Genomic DNA, 17,037 nt, shown 5'->3' on the forward strand with positions numbered 1-17,037 from the left:
GATTATGATGAAAAAGCAATAAGGGATGTGTTCTGCTTCAAGCATCATAAGCCCTGACATTTCCAAAGTATTTAAATACATCATTTTCCAAAGTCTCATACTCTTGGCAGCATGAGTTCAGAGGAGGCCAGGAAAGAATGCTGGCTAAGAGCTAATGGCACTAATGGTAAGGCACTGCTGTGTCACCCAAATAAGGGGACTGCTGCAATGGTTAACCTCGTAGCAGTTCTAGAAAGATGGTGCCCCGCCCTGACTTTAATTCACCCACATCCATTTATCAGGCAAATTTCCTAAGAATTCACTATGGCAAAGCACTATGAAAATGTTGACCGCGGGGCACGCGGGTGGCTTTGTTGGTTAAGCATCTGTCTCTTGGTTTCGGTTCAGGTCATGATCTCACAGTTCGTGAGTTTGAGCCCCACGTGGGGCTCTGTGCAACTTAAAAAAAAAAAGGTGGTGGGGGCGGGGAAATGTTGACCATTGTTGTAGAATCCATTTCAATTCAAACAAGGTAGCTACTAAGCTTAATGTCCTAGTAAAAAATGCAATTTTTTTCCTCTGTTGTGTAGAACAATATCTCAAACTCTTCGAACTTGATTCAGAGTCCCTTCAGAATTCAGTTTAACAAGTGTCACATCTGCCCTTTCTTTGTCTAACGTGCCCATTTGTCTCATAATACAGGATCTTCAGAGGCAGGCTGGAACACTGGAAACCGAAGCCATCCCCCACAGCGCAGGTCACCACCCGCTCACCATGCATGCCTTTCTCGTGGTTTAACGAAAGCCGAAAAGGATCCTATTCCTTCAGAAACCTGCCTTCACCTACAAGTCCCCTTCAGCCTTCTCCTGAAACTCTAATTTCAGATAAAAAGGGGTCCAAGGTAGACAACACATGGATTTAAAAAGCAAACAAGAAAACCCCAAATCCTTCCTCCTCTTCAGTCTTTGGAAAGCATTCTCAACTTGTGTGTTTACTCTGGACCTGAGAAACCAATGTGATAACACTGCAATAAACCATGCATGGTATTTCCTGTGTGGGGAGAAAGAAAGCCTCCGTTAACCATCACCTTCTTTAATTCTGTTCCATTCTAGATTGTACGTTAATCTTTGATTTGCCTGTCTTTTCACATACTGCTGTTTAATCTCAGTTTGACAGTTAAGCCATGCTGGGAAAGATGCATTTGAGTCATGGACCAGTATGATAGATCTGTTTACGAAGTATGCCACTTTAAATTACATTACAAGACTATTTTTACCGCGTTCTTCGAGATTTACTGGAAAACAAATAAATTTGGGACTGAATACGTGTTCAATATATCTAAATGAAACTCTTTAAAACAAACCAATGCTGCCATAGCCCCCTTGCTTATATCTTCTTTTAAATCAAAACTTCCATGTTGAAAAACTTATAATCTCATCACCAAAGTTCTTAACTTTAGCAGAATTAGAAAATACAAGGCATGGATGTTGTTTGTTTTCAAATGCACAATGGTTATTTCCAGCATGACGCTGCAAACCTTATCTAACATTTTATTGAAGCACATACGGTGGCTAACTTTCACATGTTGTTTGGTCTCCTTTTATCTGTGTTTGCTTTTCTTTCTCAAACAGAAATGTGTGATTAATGTTACTTGAATTTAACTCTTTTCTTGAGGTCAACAGCTCACAGGGTTTTGACAGGGTTTGGGGCTGTGTCTCTGTTGACAATATCAAATAGTAATGTGTTGTGTTAAATGCTCTCCTGCTTAAATGTTCTACTAGCCTAGCTCTCCACGTTCTTGGATTTCGTTTCCATGTCTGAAGTTTTAGCAGACCTTGGGGTTTGTTTGGAACTGATTTCTCCAGCCTCTGGCATGGTATTTATTTTTGACAACCGACTGAACCCAGTGGCAAGGGAACCTAATGGAAACCTAACAGTCCAATCCCTATGGAAGTGGAATATGAAACAAGATGGTGTTGGCCAAGGGCTTCGAGTTCCTAGGAAGCCAGTCATTCTAGAATTAGTAGCAAGAAAGTCTGGGCAGCAGTAGATCATTCTGATCTTGTAACATTTTTAGTACTGGATCTGAGAAATCTAAATGTAGTTGGAATAACTCTACTATTATCTTGCCACGGAGAGACTCCAGATTTGGTGTAAGACATTTTCACGAATGCAGCTATGTGGTCATTGTGAACGTATTTGACTTTAATATCCACTGAACGTTTTAATGAAGATCTGAGGAAGTTTTGTTCACACCCCTCCCCCCACCTCTTGCCCAGTCCCCCCCCCCCCCACCCAGGTGATTATTTGGAAAGTGTACCTGTTCTGTACTGTTCTGTAGCCTCTTTGGTGCTCTGTCGATGCTGTGTGAGAGTTGTGTTTGAGTATGTAACTACTCGTGTATTTACACTGAGACTGTGACCTCCCCCAGAACTCATCGTCTTGAAGGTTATATCCAGGGGAGGATCTGCCATTTCTCGCAGTATTTATCATGGCCAACAGCAAGCGATCCTTCCCAGGGGGTGCTCAAGCTACCTTTCTAATATGGATGGCCATCTGTTCCTAATAACTCAGGCTCTCCACACCATCTTGTATTTTTACTTGCACTGTTACTCATCACAATTAGGGTCAAAGAAGATAGGCTTATTAATATTACTCCTCTGAGCAGTTGCAGAGGATAATGAATGCCGTATCCTTGAAGATAGATTAAAGAATCATTTCTCCAAAACACCTATCCTCTTATCTGATGGAGAAAGCACCCAGAATTCCCCATCAATTGCAAAAGGCACAGTGCTCTCGACCACTGCCACTTGAAGGTCATCACCAAACCAAATATGATTTTCTCCTCAGATTACTTAAAGAGAGGCTTTTTAGAACTTGCAAATATACCTACCTCTGGTTCCCTCGCTGTGCTCATTTAACACTGAGCTTCATCTACTTTTACAGAATTTTACCTTCAATGATGACTTCAGTCCCAGCAGCACCAGTTCGGCAGACCTGAGCGGCCTAGGAGCAGAACCCAAAACTACAGGGCTCTCCCAGTCCTTAGTGCTGTCATCAGATGAGGTATGCTCATGGCGCTCAGATCCTCCACTGTTCCCATCACCTACCACCAGGAAGACGTTCTTAAGTAGATTTTTTTATAAATCATTGGGATCATGGTTTCATGCTTGATAGGAAAGCATGATTTCTCTCCCTCTCTATCTCAACGTGAAGACAAAGGACTGTTTCCGAGCCCTTTAAGCCCTCCAGGGACTTCCTCTGCCTTTCTCTGATGTAATTGAGATGATGCTAACCAGAGGGGTGGGGATGGGAGCCTGGGCACTAGAGAGCACACATAGGGAACAGCTCAGGAATCAGGGGAGTTGACAGACTATCCATCCTCTTTCTCACTCGCCTCCCCCCACCATCACCTCTGCCCCAGGACTCTGATATTCCCTCTGAGTAGGGCATGGCCCCTCATTGAGAACCTCTGCAGTGGAGACAGAGAGAGGTATACAGTTCCCAAAAGGAAGGAAAACTGGGTGAGAATCACTTATTTAGAAGCCAGGGTCAAATTAGCATTGCCAAGAATTCCCAGAAGATAAATGTGTACAGAGAAGCAGGATATTACATTAGTGATTGACTTAGTGCCCCAAGAGGTAAGGAGAGGAACAAATACCAGTATTTAGGGCAGGGGGTGGGAGGGAGAGAAGCACTGTAAATAAAGACATTGTTGCTCCGAGTATTTGTTCTAAGTTATTTCTTTCTAACATGATTTTTGTTTTATGAAACTTTTTTCTCTTAAATGTTTCTGCCCATACTCTTCAGGCTTGGCGTGATTTTAATTTTAAAACTTTGTACTGTGTATGTTGTGTTTCCTATTTCTATAACACTTTTCTTTTTGATTCCTTTGTTGCTCCCTCACTCAGAGCCTGGATATGATAGATGACGAGGTGAGCTATCAGTGGGCTGCGTGTGGTGGCTTATGTGGTATTGTTCGAACCTTCTCTTCTCTCTCTGCAAAATAATTTAAAACTCAAACGATGCAAGAATACTGGTGTCTGTATTGGTGTAATGGTGGAGGATTCCCTTGTCCTAAATAGTTTCACTCTCTGCCCTTGTCTCTATCTAAGTTTAAAAGATATTTCTGAGTCAAGAGGATCGCCACATTCTACCTCCAGAGTCCCTCGACTGATCCCCCATCGCCATTACCCTGACACGGTCCATTCTGTTCCACCTCCTTTGCCTTCATCTCGGCTTACCCCATCCCCTTGTCAGTGTTCCCCAAGGTGACCCTTGTCTTTCCTCCCAGACCTGTCTTCATCTTCATCGCCTCTCAGCTTAGAGGTGCTAGGGACCAAGCTGCCCTCTGCACTATTAAAAGCGATGTTCTGCGCTGGGCAGAGCCTAAGATTTGGAATAAACCACTACCTGTTGAGCTCTACTGGTTGCTAGCTGCGGGGTCTCGGACAGATCTGTAGACTTGCCGAGCCTCACTTCCCTCGTTTATTAAAAGTCATTATGGACATTACCTGCCCTCCCTTCCTCACAGGTTCGCTTGCTGCTCACATGAAATCATGGCTGTGAAATTTCCCCTAACAACGCTTGAGGACGTAATGCCGTCCCCTTCTAAGGGAAAGATACCTCAATATTTTTAAATGTATTTTTATATATCTCCAACGTCTTATCCGAGGCTACATGCAGAGTGATGCATTGCATATAGAGATTAATGAAATACTCGTTTTCTGCATCTCACAATCTTTCCAAAGTGTTCTAGCGTAAGACTTGCAACATTGGAGTGTATTTTTCAATACAAAACATCCTACATTAATAATGCCGCTTTATCTGGGGGAATTTTTAAATTTCCAAATACCTAAACAATGTAGGTGATAATTACGTGTGTGTGTGTGTGTGTGTCACACACACAACTAGAACCATAGCTTAATCATTTTATGGTTTAAAAATAAATGTGGCTCTAGTAGGCAAGAGATTCCTTTTGATAGCGTAATAAGCCGTGCCGAGCCCTAGCATCTTGGTCCTTTAACAACGCTGCGTAACATTCCTACCTCAGATCCTTGATGATGGACAGTCTCCCAAACACAGTCAGTGTCAGAATCGGGCCGTTCATGAATGGAGCGTGCAGCAGGTTTCTCACTGGCTAATGAGCCTAAATCTGGAGCAGTATGTATCTGAATTCAGTGCCCAAAACATCACTGGAGAGCAACTCCTGCAGTTGGATGGAAATAAACTTAAGGTAAAGAATTATATGTCTGTGTTAGGTTACCAGGTATGATTTGTATTGCACATAGCACCTAAAATGTTTTCATTAGATAAGAGCATTCTGCATATCTGAGAGGTAATTCTCATCAACGGTCAGCAGAAAGGACGTTGCATTATTTCTGAGTAGTAAATGAAGTTTTGGAAAGTCGTCAAGGATTCTAAGCCAAACAGTAGGCTGCCAAGTAGGAGAGCTAGGGACTCACTCCATTGCTTCCCCTAGCAACACATGGTCCATGTATGAACTCTACTGACTTCCTGTGTAGTATGAGTTGTAATAATGGCCAATGTGGACTCTCTTTCATCACATTAGAGTTAAAACCTAAATCCATGAATCTTTCCGTCTTTATTCATTTCTTCTCCGCCCCTACTCTTCCCTGCACACCTCTCCAAAACGGGGATGATATTCTCCACAGAACTTTCTTCCCCAAGTACGCGCAGGCCGTGTCTCCCCCCGCTCCATCCCACTCTCATTTCACCTGTCCAGTTCATCCCTTTTAGAGACTGAGGGGGTACCTACCCCTGTGGAAAAGGGCAAAAAGAACTTACATTCGGCTCCCCACCCCCAACCTCAGCCCCCTGCTGGGCTGAAGGGCAGATGAGTATCTCTTGACAGTCTTGAAAAGGTTAGAGATCAATCAATAGTCTGTGAATATGAAGGCCCCATTGAAGGCTGTCCCTGTTGGGGAGATGGATGCATCCTGCTGTTGATTCTGAAGGTCATGAAACATTTAAAGTACGCAACCAACTCCCCTTATTCTGAATTCCAAGCTCATCGAGCAGCCTCCTCATTAACAGGATTCCTTTATAGGTCTGCCTACAGGGAGAAAATGGCTAGTCATGCTGACATGAGCATTCCAGCCTCAAAGACATTTTTGGTCCTCATTGTAAATGATTACATTGGCAGAAAGGAAGCCATTTCAGTCTCCCTGCCCTTCTTGGAGGCTTCTATGGCAGCAGGTGCCCACTCTTATCTTTTAAAAATATTGATGAGTTTAGCAATATGTTTGCTTGTAAATGTCTACAACCCAAAGGTTGGGGAAGCAGAACTGTGCCCCCTTTTAAAAATTCATTCACCCATTAATTGCCAGTTTGGAAAGCACTTACTTAATGGGGTTTAGGGCCTCCTGGGCTAGGAACTTCAAAGAACAAATAAAGCTCAGCCCCCAAGTATGGAGATTTTTGGCAAATGTGATCAGCTTTTCCTAGTTTCTTACCTCTTTGATTATGTTTAAATTAGTTCTTGAGTTTGAACATATTGTGATATCAACCTCTTCCTGAGCAGAGAGGTCACTGGTTTTCAAATTCAATTTGTTTATGTATTTCCTTCCTAGGCTCTGGGAATGACGTCATCCCAGGACCGAGCAGTGGTAAAAAAAAAACTGAAGGAAATGAAGGTATCTCTAGAGAAGGCTCGGAAGGCCCAAGAGAAAATGGAAAAACAAAGAGAAAAGCTGAGGAGGAAGGAACAAGAACAAATGCAGAGGAAGTCTAAAAAGAATGAAAAGATGACAGCTGCCACAGAGGGCGCTGGTGAGCAGTAACACACACCCTCTCTCAGACAAGTCTCCCCTCTTCCTGCCCCACTCTTCTCCGGAGGATTAAGGAACTGATGGCAGGGGTGATGTGCGCTAGGCAGATGGGGGAAACCATGTGTTGCATAACTGCATTTTCTGCAATAATCGAATACTATTTTAATTTTTGCCTACTGAAATAATCCCAAGCCTCCTTTGGTTTCTTCCCAAACCAAGGATCTCATTTGTGAAAGATGCAAAATAGCTGTGTTTCTCTCTCTCTTACTATGCTCTTGTGTTGTGTTGGGTGGGTTGTGTTGCTTGGGAAATGGATGTCACCCTGCCCAACAAAAGCGTGAAACACCCCAGGTATTGTTAATGGAGGGCCGTGACTTCTCAGTCTGGGAATCCTGAAACTGGGCAATAGCACATATCTGCATGGCCGACAGCACCACTCTGCCATGAGATCTGGGCTCCAGAATCTACCCCAGCATGTGGGAAAGTTTCCCCCTCATTTTTGTGTCTGGACAGTGAGACAACCCCACTGTAGAAACATGGGTGCTCTGTAACATGATTACGTACTGTGGCCAAAGGCAAGCAAACTCTTCTGTTTGCGGGGCATCAGAAAGAGAGAAGAGAATTATAGTTATTTGTTAACCCCAGAAGGAAGCAAAAAGCCTTAAGAATGTGGATGTGGGTATTACCTTGGGGTTCTGAGAGTAATATTTATCCTCCAGATTTAGCCGAACAAAGAAAAAAATCAGACATTAGCACAGCCATGGGATATTGGGATCCATTGTTTACTTTGCTACTGCTGCATGTTCAGTACTTCGGCAACACTGACACACATAACGTAGTTCCTTTTTCCCCCAACAAATTGAACAGGAAATTGATTTTTAAGGAAACCAACATTTTCAGGTTTCCTCTCTTGGGGAACATTCTGGCTAGTCTTCGGCCTGACTGTGACACAATCAGGAACTTGTCACATATTTTCTACTTAAGATTTCCCAAGTGGGCTCAGTTAGTGTTTTAACAAATGTACTTTTAAGAAAAATAGAAATACCAGTTAGAGAAAATTTAGATTTGAGTAACGTTCAACCAGAGAAGCTATTTTATTGAGCACACAGAATGTTCCCGTAAAGGAGAGCTGACAGTTACATTTTAGAGATGTTTCGAATGGTTTTTCTGAGCCATTCTCTTTCACTCTTTAGAGATTTCCACTTTACGGTTCAAGTTTGTTTAAGAGAGTACACAGGATACAGTCTACCAGTGGAGACAGTTAATACTTATTTTAAACCCACTATTAAGGATTTCAGTATTTCATCAAATTAATTCAAGTGTAGGAGATTAGGACAGAAGGAGGCGAAAATAAATTTATCTGGAGAGATTTCAAATGATTGGTTGTTGTTTGTTGTTTTGCTTTTTATGCTTGTGTTTCTGGTTGTCTTTCCTACGTTGGCTGTAAAAACAAGGTCATCCACTTTCCAAGGGACGAGTTTCAAAATAAGAGTTGAGGCCAGATAAATTCTTGGACTTGTATTTTACTTCCTTTACTACATGGTGGGGGTAATGGTGGGGGTGGGGGCGGGGGGAATGGGACCTCTGTCCATATCTTTCACTAGAAATGTTGTATACACAGAGCTTGAGGGAAGGCTTTTGAAGGTTACAGGTCATAGATAATGTAAAAGGGCTCTTGCCCATATAGCACCATCTTGTATTTTGAATATTGTGATTTTTTTTTTTTTTTTGCTTGCTTGAATATCTGAAATCTGGAATTGGCCGAACTAGAGATTTACAATGCTGTTCTTTCCCTAAGGCCTGTTTCCTTTTCAGTGACAGAGTATTGTCTGTTATACTTCAGTCCTTTTGTCGCTGGTACAGATCATTCAGTACTCAGAAACATTGACACAAGTTAATACTGTGTTTTACAATTATCAGAGTCACTATGTATGTTTTTCTGACTATCTTCATTTGGAGTATGATAATGAAACTGCCATACTGGATACTCTATTAATATTTGAGATGTGTGGTGCTTTGCTCTTTATTAATATCACGAGAAACAAGGAACCACCACTATTCATGAGCTACAAAATTCAGCAGATCTTGTCTAATACTAAAAGACTACATTAGTCAAAATCTGGGAATACTAGTGCTTGCTATTGTAAATTTTGGCCATTTTTGCTTATCTTTGGGGGAGAAAAGGTGATCTGGATCACACTGGAAGTTTTTCTCTGTATTCATTTTAAGAGTGGAAATAGAGGAGGATTATTTTAAGTTATGTTTATATTTTGGTGTTATTTGAAAATGGATGTACATACTGGAAATGTCTGTAAGTCTCAGTCTGCACATAATTTATTGCATTTTCTTAAATGTCTTAAAAGTATTGTTCTTGAACTTTATTTGTACACTTCCAATGTTTAGGTCAGTGATCAACTGAAAATATTATAAATCAAATTCTTATTCCTCAAATCACTTAGTTTGTATTGTAACTATTTTGGTTTGTTAAGTTAAGTTATGGTAATTTTAGGTCTTAGCGAGTTACTTTAATATTATTACTACTTAAAACTGCTGAAACCGTAAAAGGCACTCGATTTGACTGTCCGACAAAGGACAGAGTGTAAACTGATTGATCAAAGAGTGTGAAAACAAAGTGCAGGACCTCAGATCTTATGAACATTTGGTTTTCGTATTATTTCTTCTCTTGACTCTAGTGCATGATGCCTGACCGGGGTTCCAGTGTCTTCGACAATTCCTACTTTAATGCTAGTGCTCTTCAGCGTCCATACAGTTTAACACAGAATTGTTGCTTCATGATCCTTAAAGACTTTGCAGTTTTTTATTTATCAGCAAATGAACAAAAAGGGAGTATCTGGTTACTATGAATTATATTTCCTAAATGACAGCTCAGTATGACCTTAACAATAGCCACATTGTTTTGGGGTATAGGTAATGCTTTGGGGGTTAGGGAATGCGTGGTGAGGCCAAGCCGTAGACAGGGAGCATTGTATGGGCTGAATGTCTAGGCAGAGTTTTCCATTAAAGGACTTCAGTTATTATAACAGATTATTCAAGACCACCTCTCTTAAAGTAACTCACAGTTTATGTACTAGTTTTCTCATTCTTTTCTTTTTTTTTTTCTGCCTGAATCGGAAGTGTACTTCAGAGTGATACATTAGGGCAGAAACTGAACTTTGCTCCTTCTGATACACTGATGAAGTCCGCCATTAATTTCATGACAATAAACCTATCGTTCTAGGCTAGCCTTCTTAGCTGGGGGTGACCTGGATTTCTGGCCCTCAACATCAAAGAAGCATCTTTAACCCAGAGACAGACAGACAGTTCGTGATTGCAGTATTACAGTGTTCATTCCAAACTTAGCTTTTTAAGGGGCCTGAAATGGGAATAACCTACTTTGTGTTTCTTTGTTGTTGTTGGGAACAAAGTGGCAAGAGGACAGGAGAGGAACCAAATTAACCCTTGCTGCTGCTTTTCATCCTCTAGTCCTCTCTAGCCCGAAATCTTAAGCTCTCCCAGGCCCAAGCTACCATCATGGGTTGTTGGATATAGCCCCTCAATTAGCCCTTATGGTTTTGGCTAAAGACAAAGAATTCTCGACTAGGTTTTTTTGTGTAATAGGATTAACATGTGCTTTAAAATTATATTTTTAAAAAGTAAATAAAATACTGCATTTATATGGATATTCAGACTCAATTATAAATATTAAAGGTTCTATAGACCAGGCTTCAAGAGAAGAAACCCAGTGTTTGAAGATTCTAAAGAGCGATGTCCCAACAATTCTGGAACAAGTGTTTATAATCTGGATATGTGGTAGCCCCTCATTACATTGGCCTATTCAAGAATTACCAAATTCCATCTGAGCTGTTAAAGTTACTGTCCTAGCAGGGCCCTGGTGAGGGGCATTTCACTCTGGTGGACAGCAGGCACTACAGTTCAAGTCACCTGGTTAATGGTAAGTCCTCAGTGCTTTCTGAATGAAAGGTGAAATGGAAAAGAAAAGCCCAGGCTTTTTAAAAAATATCTTTTCAAATTTACCTTTGATCAAGGATCTACCTGTATACTCTTCTGAAGCTAAGCATTTAAGGAGAAAGTCCAGAAATAAAATGTCCATATTTTCCACTAGAATTGTTTTTTTTTTTTATTATGATAACGGGGGTGGGGAGTAAATTCTCAAAAGAAAACAGTATTGTAAGAAATATGAATGTGCTTCAGTGACTCATTCCTGGAAAAGAGCCTGGGTATATAGACAGATTTTTTAAAAAACTATATTTGTCTTAGGTATTTAAAGTCTCAGGAAGTTTAGTTTTGGCTCAAAACACTGGGGAAAAAATAATACTGGACAGTGCACTAGTAGTATTTGAATAACTTATAGTAGCAACAGAATAGATCCATCCAACCAGGAAGTCAGAGGGCAAGGGAAAAGCTTACAGAATCAATTTCTCCCTGGAAATAAAAGCATCAAGTTCCAACTTATGGTAAACAGAGGGTCTTTAAGTGCTTGTGCGTGAGTGTCTGTGTGGATGTGTTGAGGGAATGGTTGTTACTTGAAGGCTCGCCTAGTTGAGTGGCCTGTGACCTGCTTCCACATCTACAGAGTGGGGAAGGAAAGAAATTGTGATGATTTCCGATCCTTGGCCCTGCCCCAACCCCAAAACTGCTAGAGATTCAAGAATGAATGAGAGGTAAAAAAATAAGAGAACCAGAGGCAACTTGTCAATAATGTGCATGCTGTGTGTGGAGATGTACAGAACTACATATGTGTGAATATATTTCCACCTTACACGCATACATATATACATACATATGCGCACACGCACACACACACACACACACACACACACTGCAATCACATGGCATAAAATATATGTACATTGTATAAGGAACTTGGTAATGTCAGTTAGGACTCCAAGCAGTAATCATAGCCTTATCGCCACTTTGTGTGTGTGTATACATGGAATGGCTCATAAGATTTTAAGAGATTTTTTTAATGTAAGTATTTCTACTAAATGCACTTATCCTTCTACATGTTTATATATTTTGGTAAAATTGATTTACTAGATACTTGGTATTTTAGTAAGATAAAGTTTCCTCAAATGTTTAGTTAATGCTTTGTTGTCAAGATTGCACATTGCTGAGTTGAACCTCAGAAACGTAGGCAGCTTTGGGCATTTTCAACTGCAGACCGCAGTCTCTTGGCTAAAAATTATACCTGTGTTCTTGTGCATTCGCTCATGCTCTTCGATGATGTACTTGGTAGCTATGATGCTTAAGCCACTAACTACTGGCTCTCTGATGGCAGTGTTGCCATCACACGGTCATTTCTTTACTTTTTTTTGTGGAGCGATGGCATGGTTAGGTCATTGCCAAATATCACGCAAGTGGATATGAGCGTGCGTATGTTGTTGGAAGGTGTGCCCTTCTCTTTCTTTCAGCTGCTTTATCCACATACCCAGGTTTTCTGCTAAGGATGTAACCGTTCATCCATGAAAGAACAATTGGCCAAAAATAGTTAAATTACCTTGACAAGTGGGAATTAACAGGCACTCCAACTAGATGACACCTACCAACAACATCAGGTTTAGTTAGTGCTTTGCAAAACCCCTTAAGTATATGTGTGTATATGTTTTCCTTAATATTATTTGTGGTTATCACAATCATTGCTTTTGTATTTTTAATGGTGTCAAAGTTAAGCCACTTGTACATCTGCTACATATCACTAACAAAACCAGCCAGCTGAAAAGAGAAACAAGAGAGAATGAATTCTATTCCATTTTAAGAAGTTGATTTATTTTAATCTTTCTTTATATATCACTAAAGGAAAAGAGTTGTTTGAAAATCATTTTGCGTCCGATAAGTATGGATAGCATGCTATCTGAAACTTTTAATTTGTACATTTTGGTGTCTGATCATTTGCATGGAAGAGACAATATAGTGCCACGTCTGAATTGTTCTCTTGTGCTTGGTTAATATGTACTTCTCTAGATTGTTCCGTTTCAAACGACATTTCTTACTCTTTGGTTTTCAGAGGCGTTCAAAGCAAACTATCACAATGGTCCTCTGTTTTCTGACCAATCTAAAAATACCTGTGATTACATTTAATTTGTCAGTGTAAATAAATCTCTTGCCAATGAGTATTATTGTTGTCAGACAACGAATGCAATAAAAAGAGAAATACGGATATCTGTCAGAGTAATTCTTTTTTTCTCTTCCATTTTCACCTTCAACTAAAACAAGCCTTGACTGGGTAAACCTGTATTAACTGTCAAAATATATCTATCAATCAAGAGCAAAAGTGCACGTTTTCCATGGAAATGAAACTAAAAATAAGTTTGAGCCCCAGAACAGTGTAAATTGGCAGCTAGAATTACATTTGAAAGCGTAGTTCTGGAACTGGGCATAAAGTGAAAGATGCTGCACTAGAAGCTTCCTCGGCCAGCTTCCGGTTCCCGCCACGGCTGCACCAGCGCCCTTTCTGACACCTGTCAGCCAGGAGAGGTCTATGACAAGTGCATTAAACGGCTGGCCTCACACAGCATGGGGCAAGCTCAGAGCCAGGCCATCCCACAGGACGGGGTTCTTTGCTGCGATGTTACTTCGAAAACCTTAAAAGTTCTGAAGATTTGAACATAGCAAATGAGGGACATTAATTTCTCTCTCTTTCTCTCGTACACACACGAACCATAATTGATCTGTGACTAAACCTTTGGCAGTGCAAAAAAATAAGTGAATTTTAGGCCGGCTTTCTCTTCCTCAGGGTCTGCTATAAAATTCCTCACTGAGGGGAGGCATGTGTCCCTTTTTGGCTGAGCCTGAGTGTATGCTGTGTCACACGGGATAGCCTTCTTCTTTTTTAGGGGGTAGGTTGGGGACAGAATTTGCTTATTCTGTCAAGAACAAGAGAGAACAGAGTATGGTTACTTCACTGATGATATCAAACAACTCTTTTTAAAAGAAGCGTGGGCTTTTTCAGCATACGTACAACGGCCATTGATAGTTTCAAAAAGAGTATTTCAGGAAATCCAGCTTTGAGGGCTGTAAACAGCATCACTGAATAATTGAGCACTCGTAGGTCACATGATCTTACGCTCACTGAAATCGTGACTAAAATAACTCTAATCCGATATGAGGAAAGTGTTCTCCAGGCCAAACAAAATGTTCCCGTGTATGACTCTAAGTTAACATGTTGGCACTTCTCAATTTTTCAGCCAGCCGTTTTTCCCAAACTACCAGACCGTCATCGTGGCAAGTGCCCTAGAACTTTGTTTGTAATGTGACTGCTGTAGCATCCCAGAGAAATCATCCATCCTGTCAAAGGAGATAGATAAATGAAGCTAGGTAACCTTTCCATCCCAGCTTTTACAAGAAAATGATAAAGTCATCTTTTCTTCTGAGTCATGTCCCTCAGAAGATAGGCCAAGGCTGTTGATTTTTTTACTATCGTTATTATTTTTTTTTTACCTTTCTATTGTTTTCTTCTTAGCCTCCACTGCAAGTTACAATAGGAAGAAAGAGATAAAAAAAAAAAAAAACTACCAACCGCCACCACCACTTCTAACAACAATCTCGTCTTTGGGGGGCATTTGGCTTTACCCAAATCGATTATGGGCTTCATTCTGTATCCACTCATGGATGCAAACAAACTTCTTCTTTTCACTGGGTCAAAGAAACTAAAATGTCCAATTGATGCTGAGATAACAGACACTCGTGTGACAATACTCCCAAGAATAAGATGCTCCTTCATGTCATTGCTAAGGGAGAATTGAATAAATCAAAGGAAAAGGAGAAATAGGGTCACTCAGGTTTATATTTACTGAGAAGGTCATCTACAGTAGGGGCAATGGAAGTCAGACTGGGCCAGTATGTCCGATGGCTTTGCAGAGGAAGTTTGCGTGCAGCTGAGGGAAACTGGTGCACATCTAGTTTTCCAGCAGGTGAACTGGAGCCCCTTGAGTGAGGACTAGAGTTAATGACGATACATGAGATCATCCTGCTCCTGTATTCTCTGAACAAGACTCAGCGAGGCAGCGATAAGCTCATGTGCTCTCAGGGAACACATGCTTCAGGGAGAGTGCATTTGGATCCCATATCGTTAAATTATTTAAGACCTGACCACTGACACAGCAATTTTAGCCATTTTATTGAAAAGGACTTTTTTATTGGTCAGTGAGGTTTTCAAATATTGCTAGACTGATTTGCTATCATACCCTCCAAAAAGCCTTCTGCATTGATTCTGTTCCCAGCTGACCAGCGCTTTCCTCCTTCCAGATGTCTGAGTTCGGGGTCAGTGGTCACTGTTCAGATGAGATGGCTGTGGCCCCTGAGATGGGGGCAGCAGCTGAAATGGGCTCACAGTATCCACGGCATGGGTGCAAACCGACCCTCTAGAGCTCACAATACAGAGCTTTCTGGAACACGGTGCCGATCAGCAGTTTCCCTTTGTACACAGAGGCAACAGTACTTCCTTGCAAAACTGTACCGTTTTCTGCATAAACACGGGTAACTTTGGGTTCTTCTGTTAAAATGTTCTGGATTCGGATCACCTATCAAAGAAATAACAGTAGCTTAATATTTCTTTTTAAGTCACTCAAAACTAACTTTAAATAAGGGTCATGTCTTCACATGAAGAAGCCTGCAGGTAAATCATATTTTGTTGCCAAATTACCCTTTATATAAGACATCAGTTTCCCCACTGGCAAAATGACAGATTTTAATCAGGCGACTTTGAACAGAGAGACACATAGGACTACCTAGCCTAGGCAAGAAACAGAAGTGAGTAAGTAGCACAGTCTGGGTGTGAGACATTAGGGAGTATTAGGGACTATGGCAAATGAGGAGGGAGGCTGTTAGTAACGGATTACTGCCATGCTAGAATTCGGGCCAGTTTTTTGTGTTTTCAGAAAAGCTAGGAATTTGGTTTTTAAATTCTGGCAATTAAACAAAAACCATATCTCTGTACCATACACATCTGCTCCTCTGAACTAAAGTTTCCGACTCCAAATGTATAAGATTTTATAAGTTCAATTTCCTTCATTTATTGAGCAGAAATATGATTGTGTCGATGACAACAGTGTGGTAGCATGCTAAGCTGACCACACGTAATAGCCAATATGTGACCACTTTGGCCAATAAAACAGCGATTTCATATAATTCACACTGTGTAAAGAGCACCCTGTGAGGCAGGGGCCCAGGGTCACGTTTTGGATCTTCTACTTACTATTTGTTCCTCATTTGTAGAACGAGGTGTGTGGGACGAGATTAAGTTTCTTTTCAACTCTAACTTCGTATTATTCTTAAGACTTTAGGATAAAATACAATGACTAGAAGAAAGAATACCTACATACAAAAACACCAAATGTGGCGGACTAGGATGGCCAGTGCCTATATATAAAGGGTTCAAGGGAGCAGTAAAAAGGACCTCTTTAAAACAGCAGGCCCCAAGGACAGACATGTTAGTTACTAGGAAATAGGTGATGATGCATCTTGGCTTAGGTAAGCCTCTTTTTAATAAAACTAAATCATCCTTCTATGGGGCAGTGCATTGGTTAATGGATTGTTATTACTTTTTGCTATTTCTTACCAAATCCATCATTAGAAAGGGAGTATTTTTTCCAGAGCTGCAAACCAAGTCCATGCTGTAGCAAGTGACCGAAGTTCACCAAATGAGCTAATAAGCAAGAACAAATTAGAATCTAACATTCTGCTCCATTCTGAACGGTGAACACACCACAGCATACATGTCAGTTCTGTTAAACATACCATATAGCAATCCTAATGGCTAAGAGGTAGCAAAAGGCACAAAGGACTGCCATTAAACACAATCACAATTGTCCTGTAAGCCTGGAGATAAAGGGTATGAAGGGCCGTAAAGTAACTGGAAACAAACATTTGGTTTTGGGCTTTTTTTAAATCTAAGAAACATGGGATTAAAAAAAATTTTTTTTTGGTGGGTGGGAATGAGAACAACTCTTACAACTAGGCTTTAAAAAGAATACATAGCAATAAACTATTCCAAAAGTTATATTGGTTATTTGATGTAAATAACAAGTATAATTAATACATACTGAAAAACTCAAAATAGATAACTCTAGATGAGTCATAGTAAATGCCTATGGCAAAGTGAGTTTCAGATTCTTGTTTGCACTGCCAAAATAGTCCACTGAATAAAGACCATGAACATGAATGGGGTCTTTGGGCACCATAACTAAGATGGAAGGAAAGGTCTTTTAAACCGAAATAATTCCAGCAAGTGACTGATTTTTTCCCATTC

General features: G+C 40.6%; 2 protein-coding genes across 12 annotated transcripts in view; one reads left to right on the forward strand and one right to left on the reverse strand.

The window, feature by feature from the left end:
* Positions 1–12,948, forward strand: part of PPP1R9A (protein phosphatase 1 regulatory subunit 9A) — a 323,173-nt gene extending 310,225 nt beyond the window's left edge. For 5 of the 11 annotated variants that reach the window (XM_042966701.1, XM_042966692.1, XM_042966687.1 and 2 more), the window contains 5 exons: positions 682–880; positions 2,926–3,045; positions 5,033–5,215; positions 6,573–6,771; positions 9,464–12,948. In XM_042966701.1, the coding sequence (XP_042822635.1) occupies positions 682–880; positions 2,926–3,045; positions 5,033–5,215; positions 6,573–6,771; positions 9,464–9,477 (715 nt within the window). In that variant the 3' untranslated portion in view covers positions 9,478–12,948. Of the gene's footprint in view, positions 1–681; positions 881–2,925; positions 3,046–3,890; positions 4,794–5,032; positions 5,216–6,572; positions 8,312–9,463 lie in introns of those variants that run through there. The other 6 variants (XM_042966738.1, XM_042966750.1, XM_042966716.1 and 3 more) reach the window with 5 other exon arrangements.
* Positions 12,949–14,796: 1,848 nt separating this feature from the next.
* PON1 (paraoxonase 1) overlaps positions 14,797–17,037 on the reverse strand; it is a 34,982-nt gene continuing 32,741 nt past the window's right edge. The window contains exon 9 of the mRNA XM_007076691.3: positions 14,797–15,310. Coding sequence (XP_007076753.1) covers positions 15,152–15,310 — 159 coding nt within the window. The 3' untranslated portion in view covers positions 14,797–15,151. The remainder of the gene's footprint in view (positions 15,311–17,037) is intronic.

The sequence above is a fragment of the Panthera tigris genome, chromosome A2, assembly GCF_018350195.1.
Source record: "Panthera tigris isolate Pti1 chromosome A2, P.tigris_Pti1_mat1.1, whole genome shotgun sequence".
Taxonomy (NCBI): Eukaryota; Metazoa; Chordata; class Mammalia; order Carnivora; family Felidae; genus Panthera; species Panthera tigris.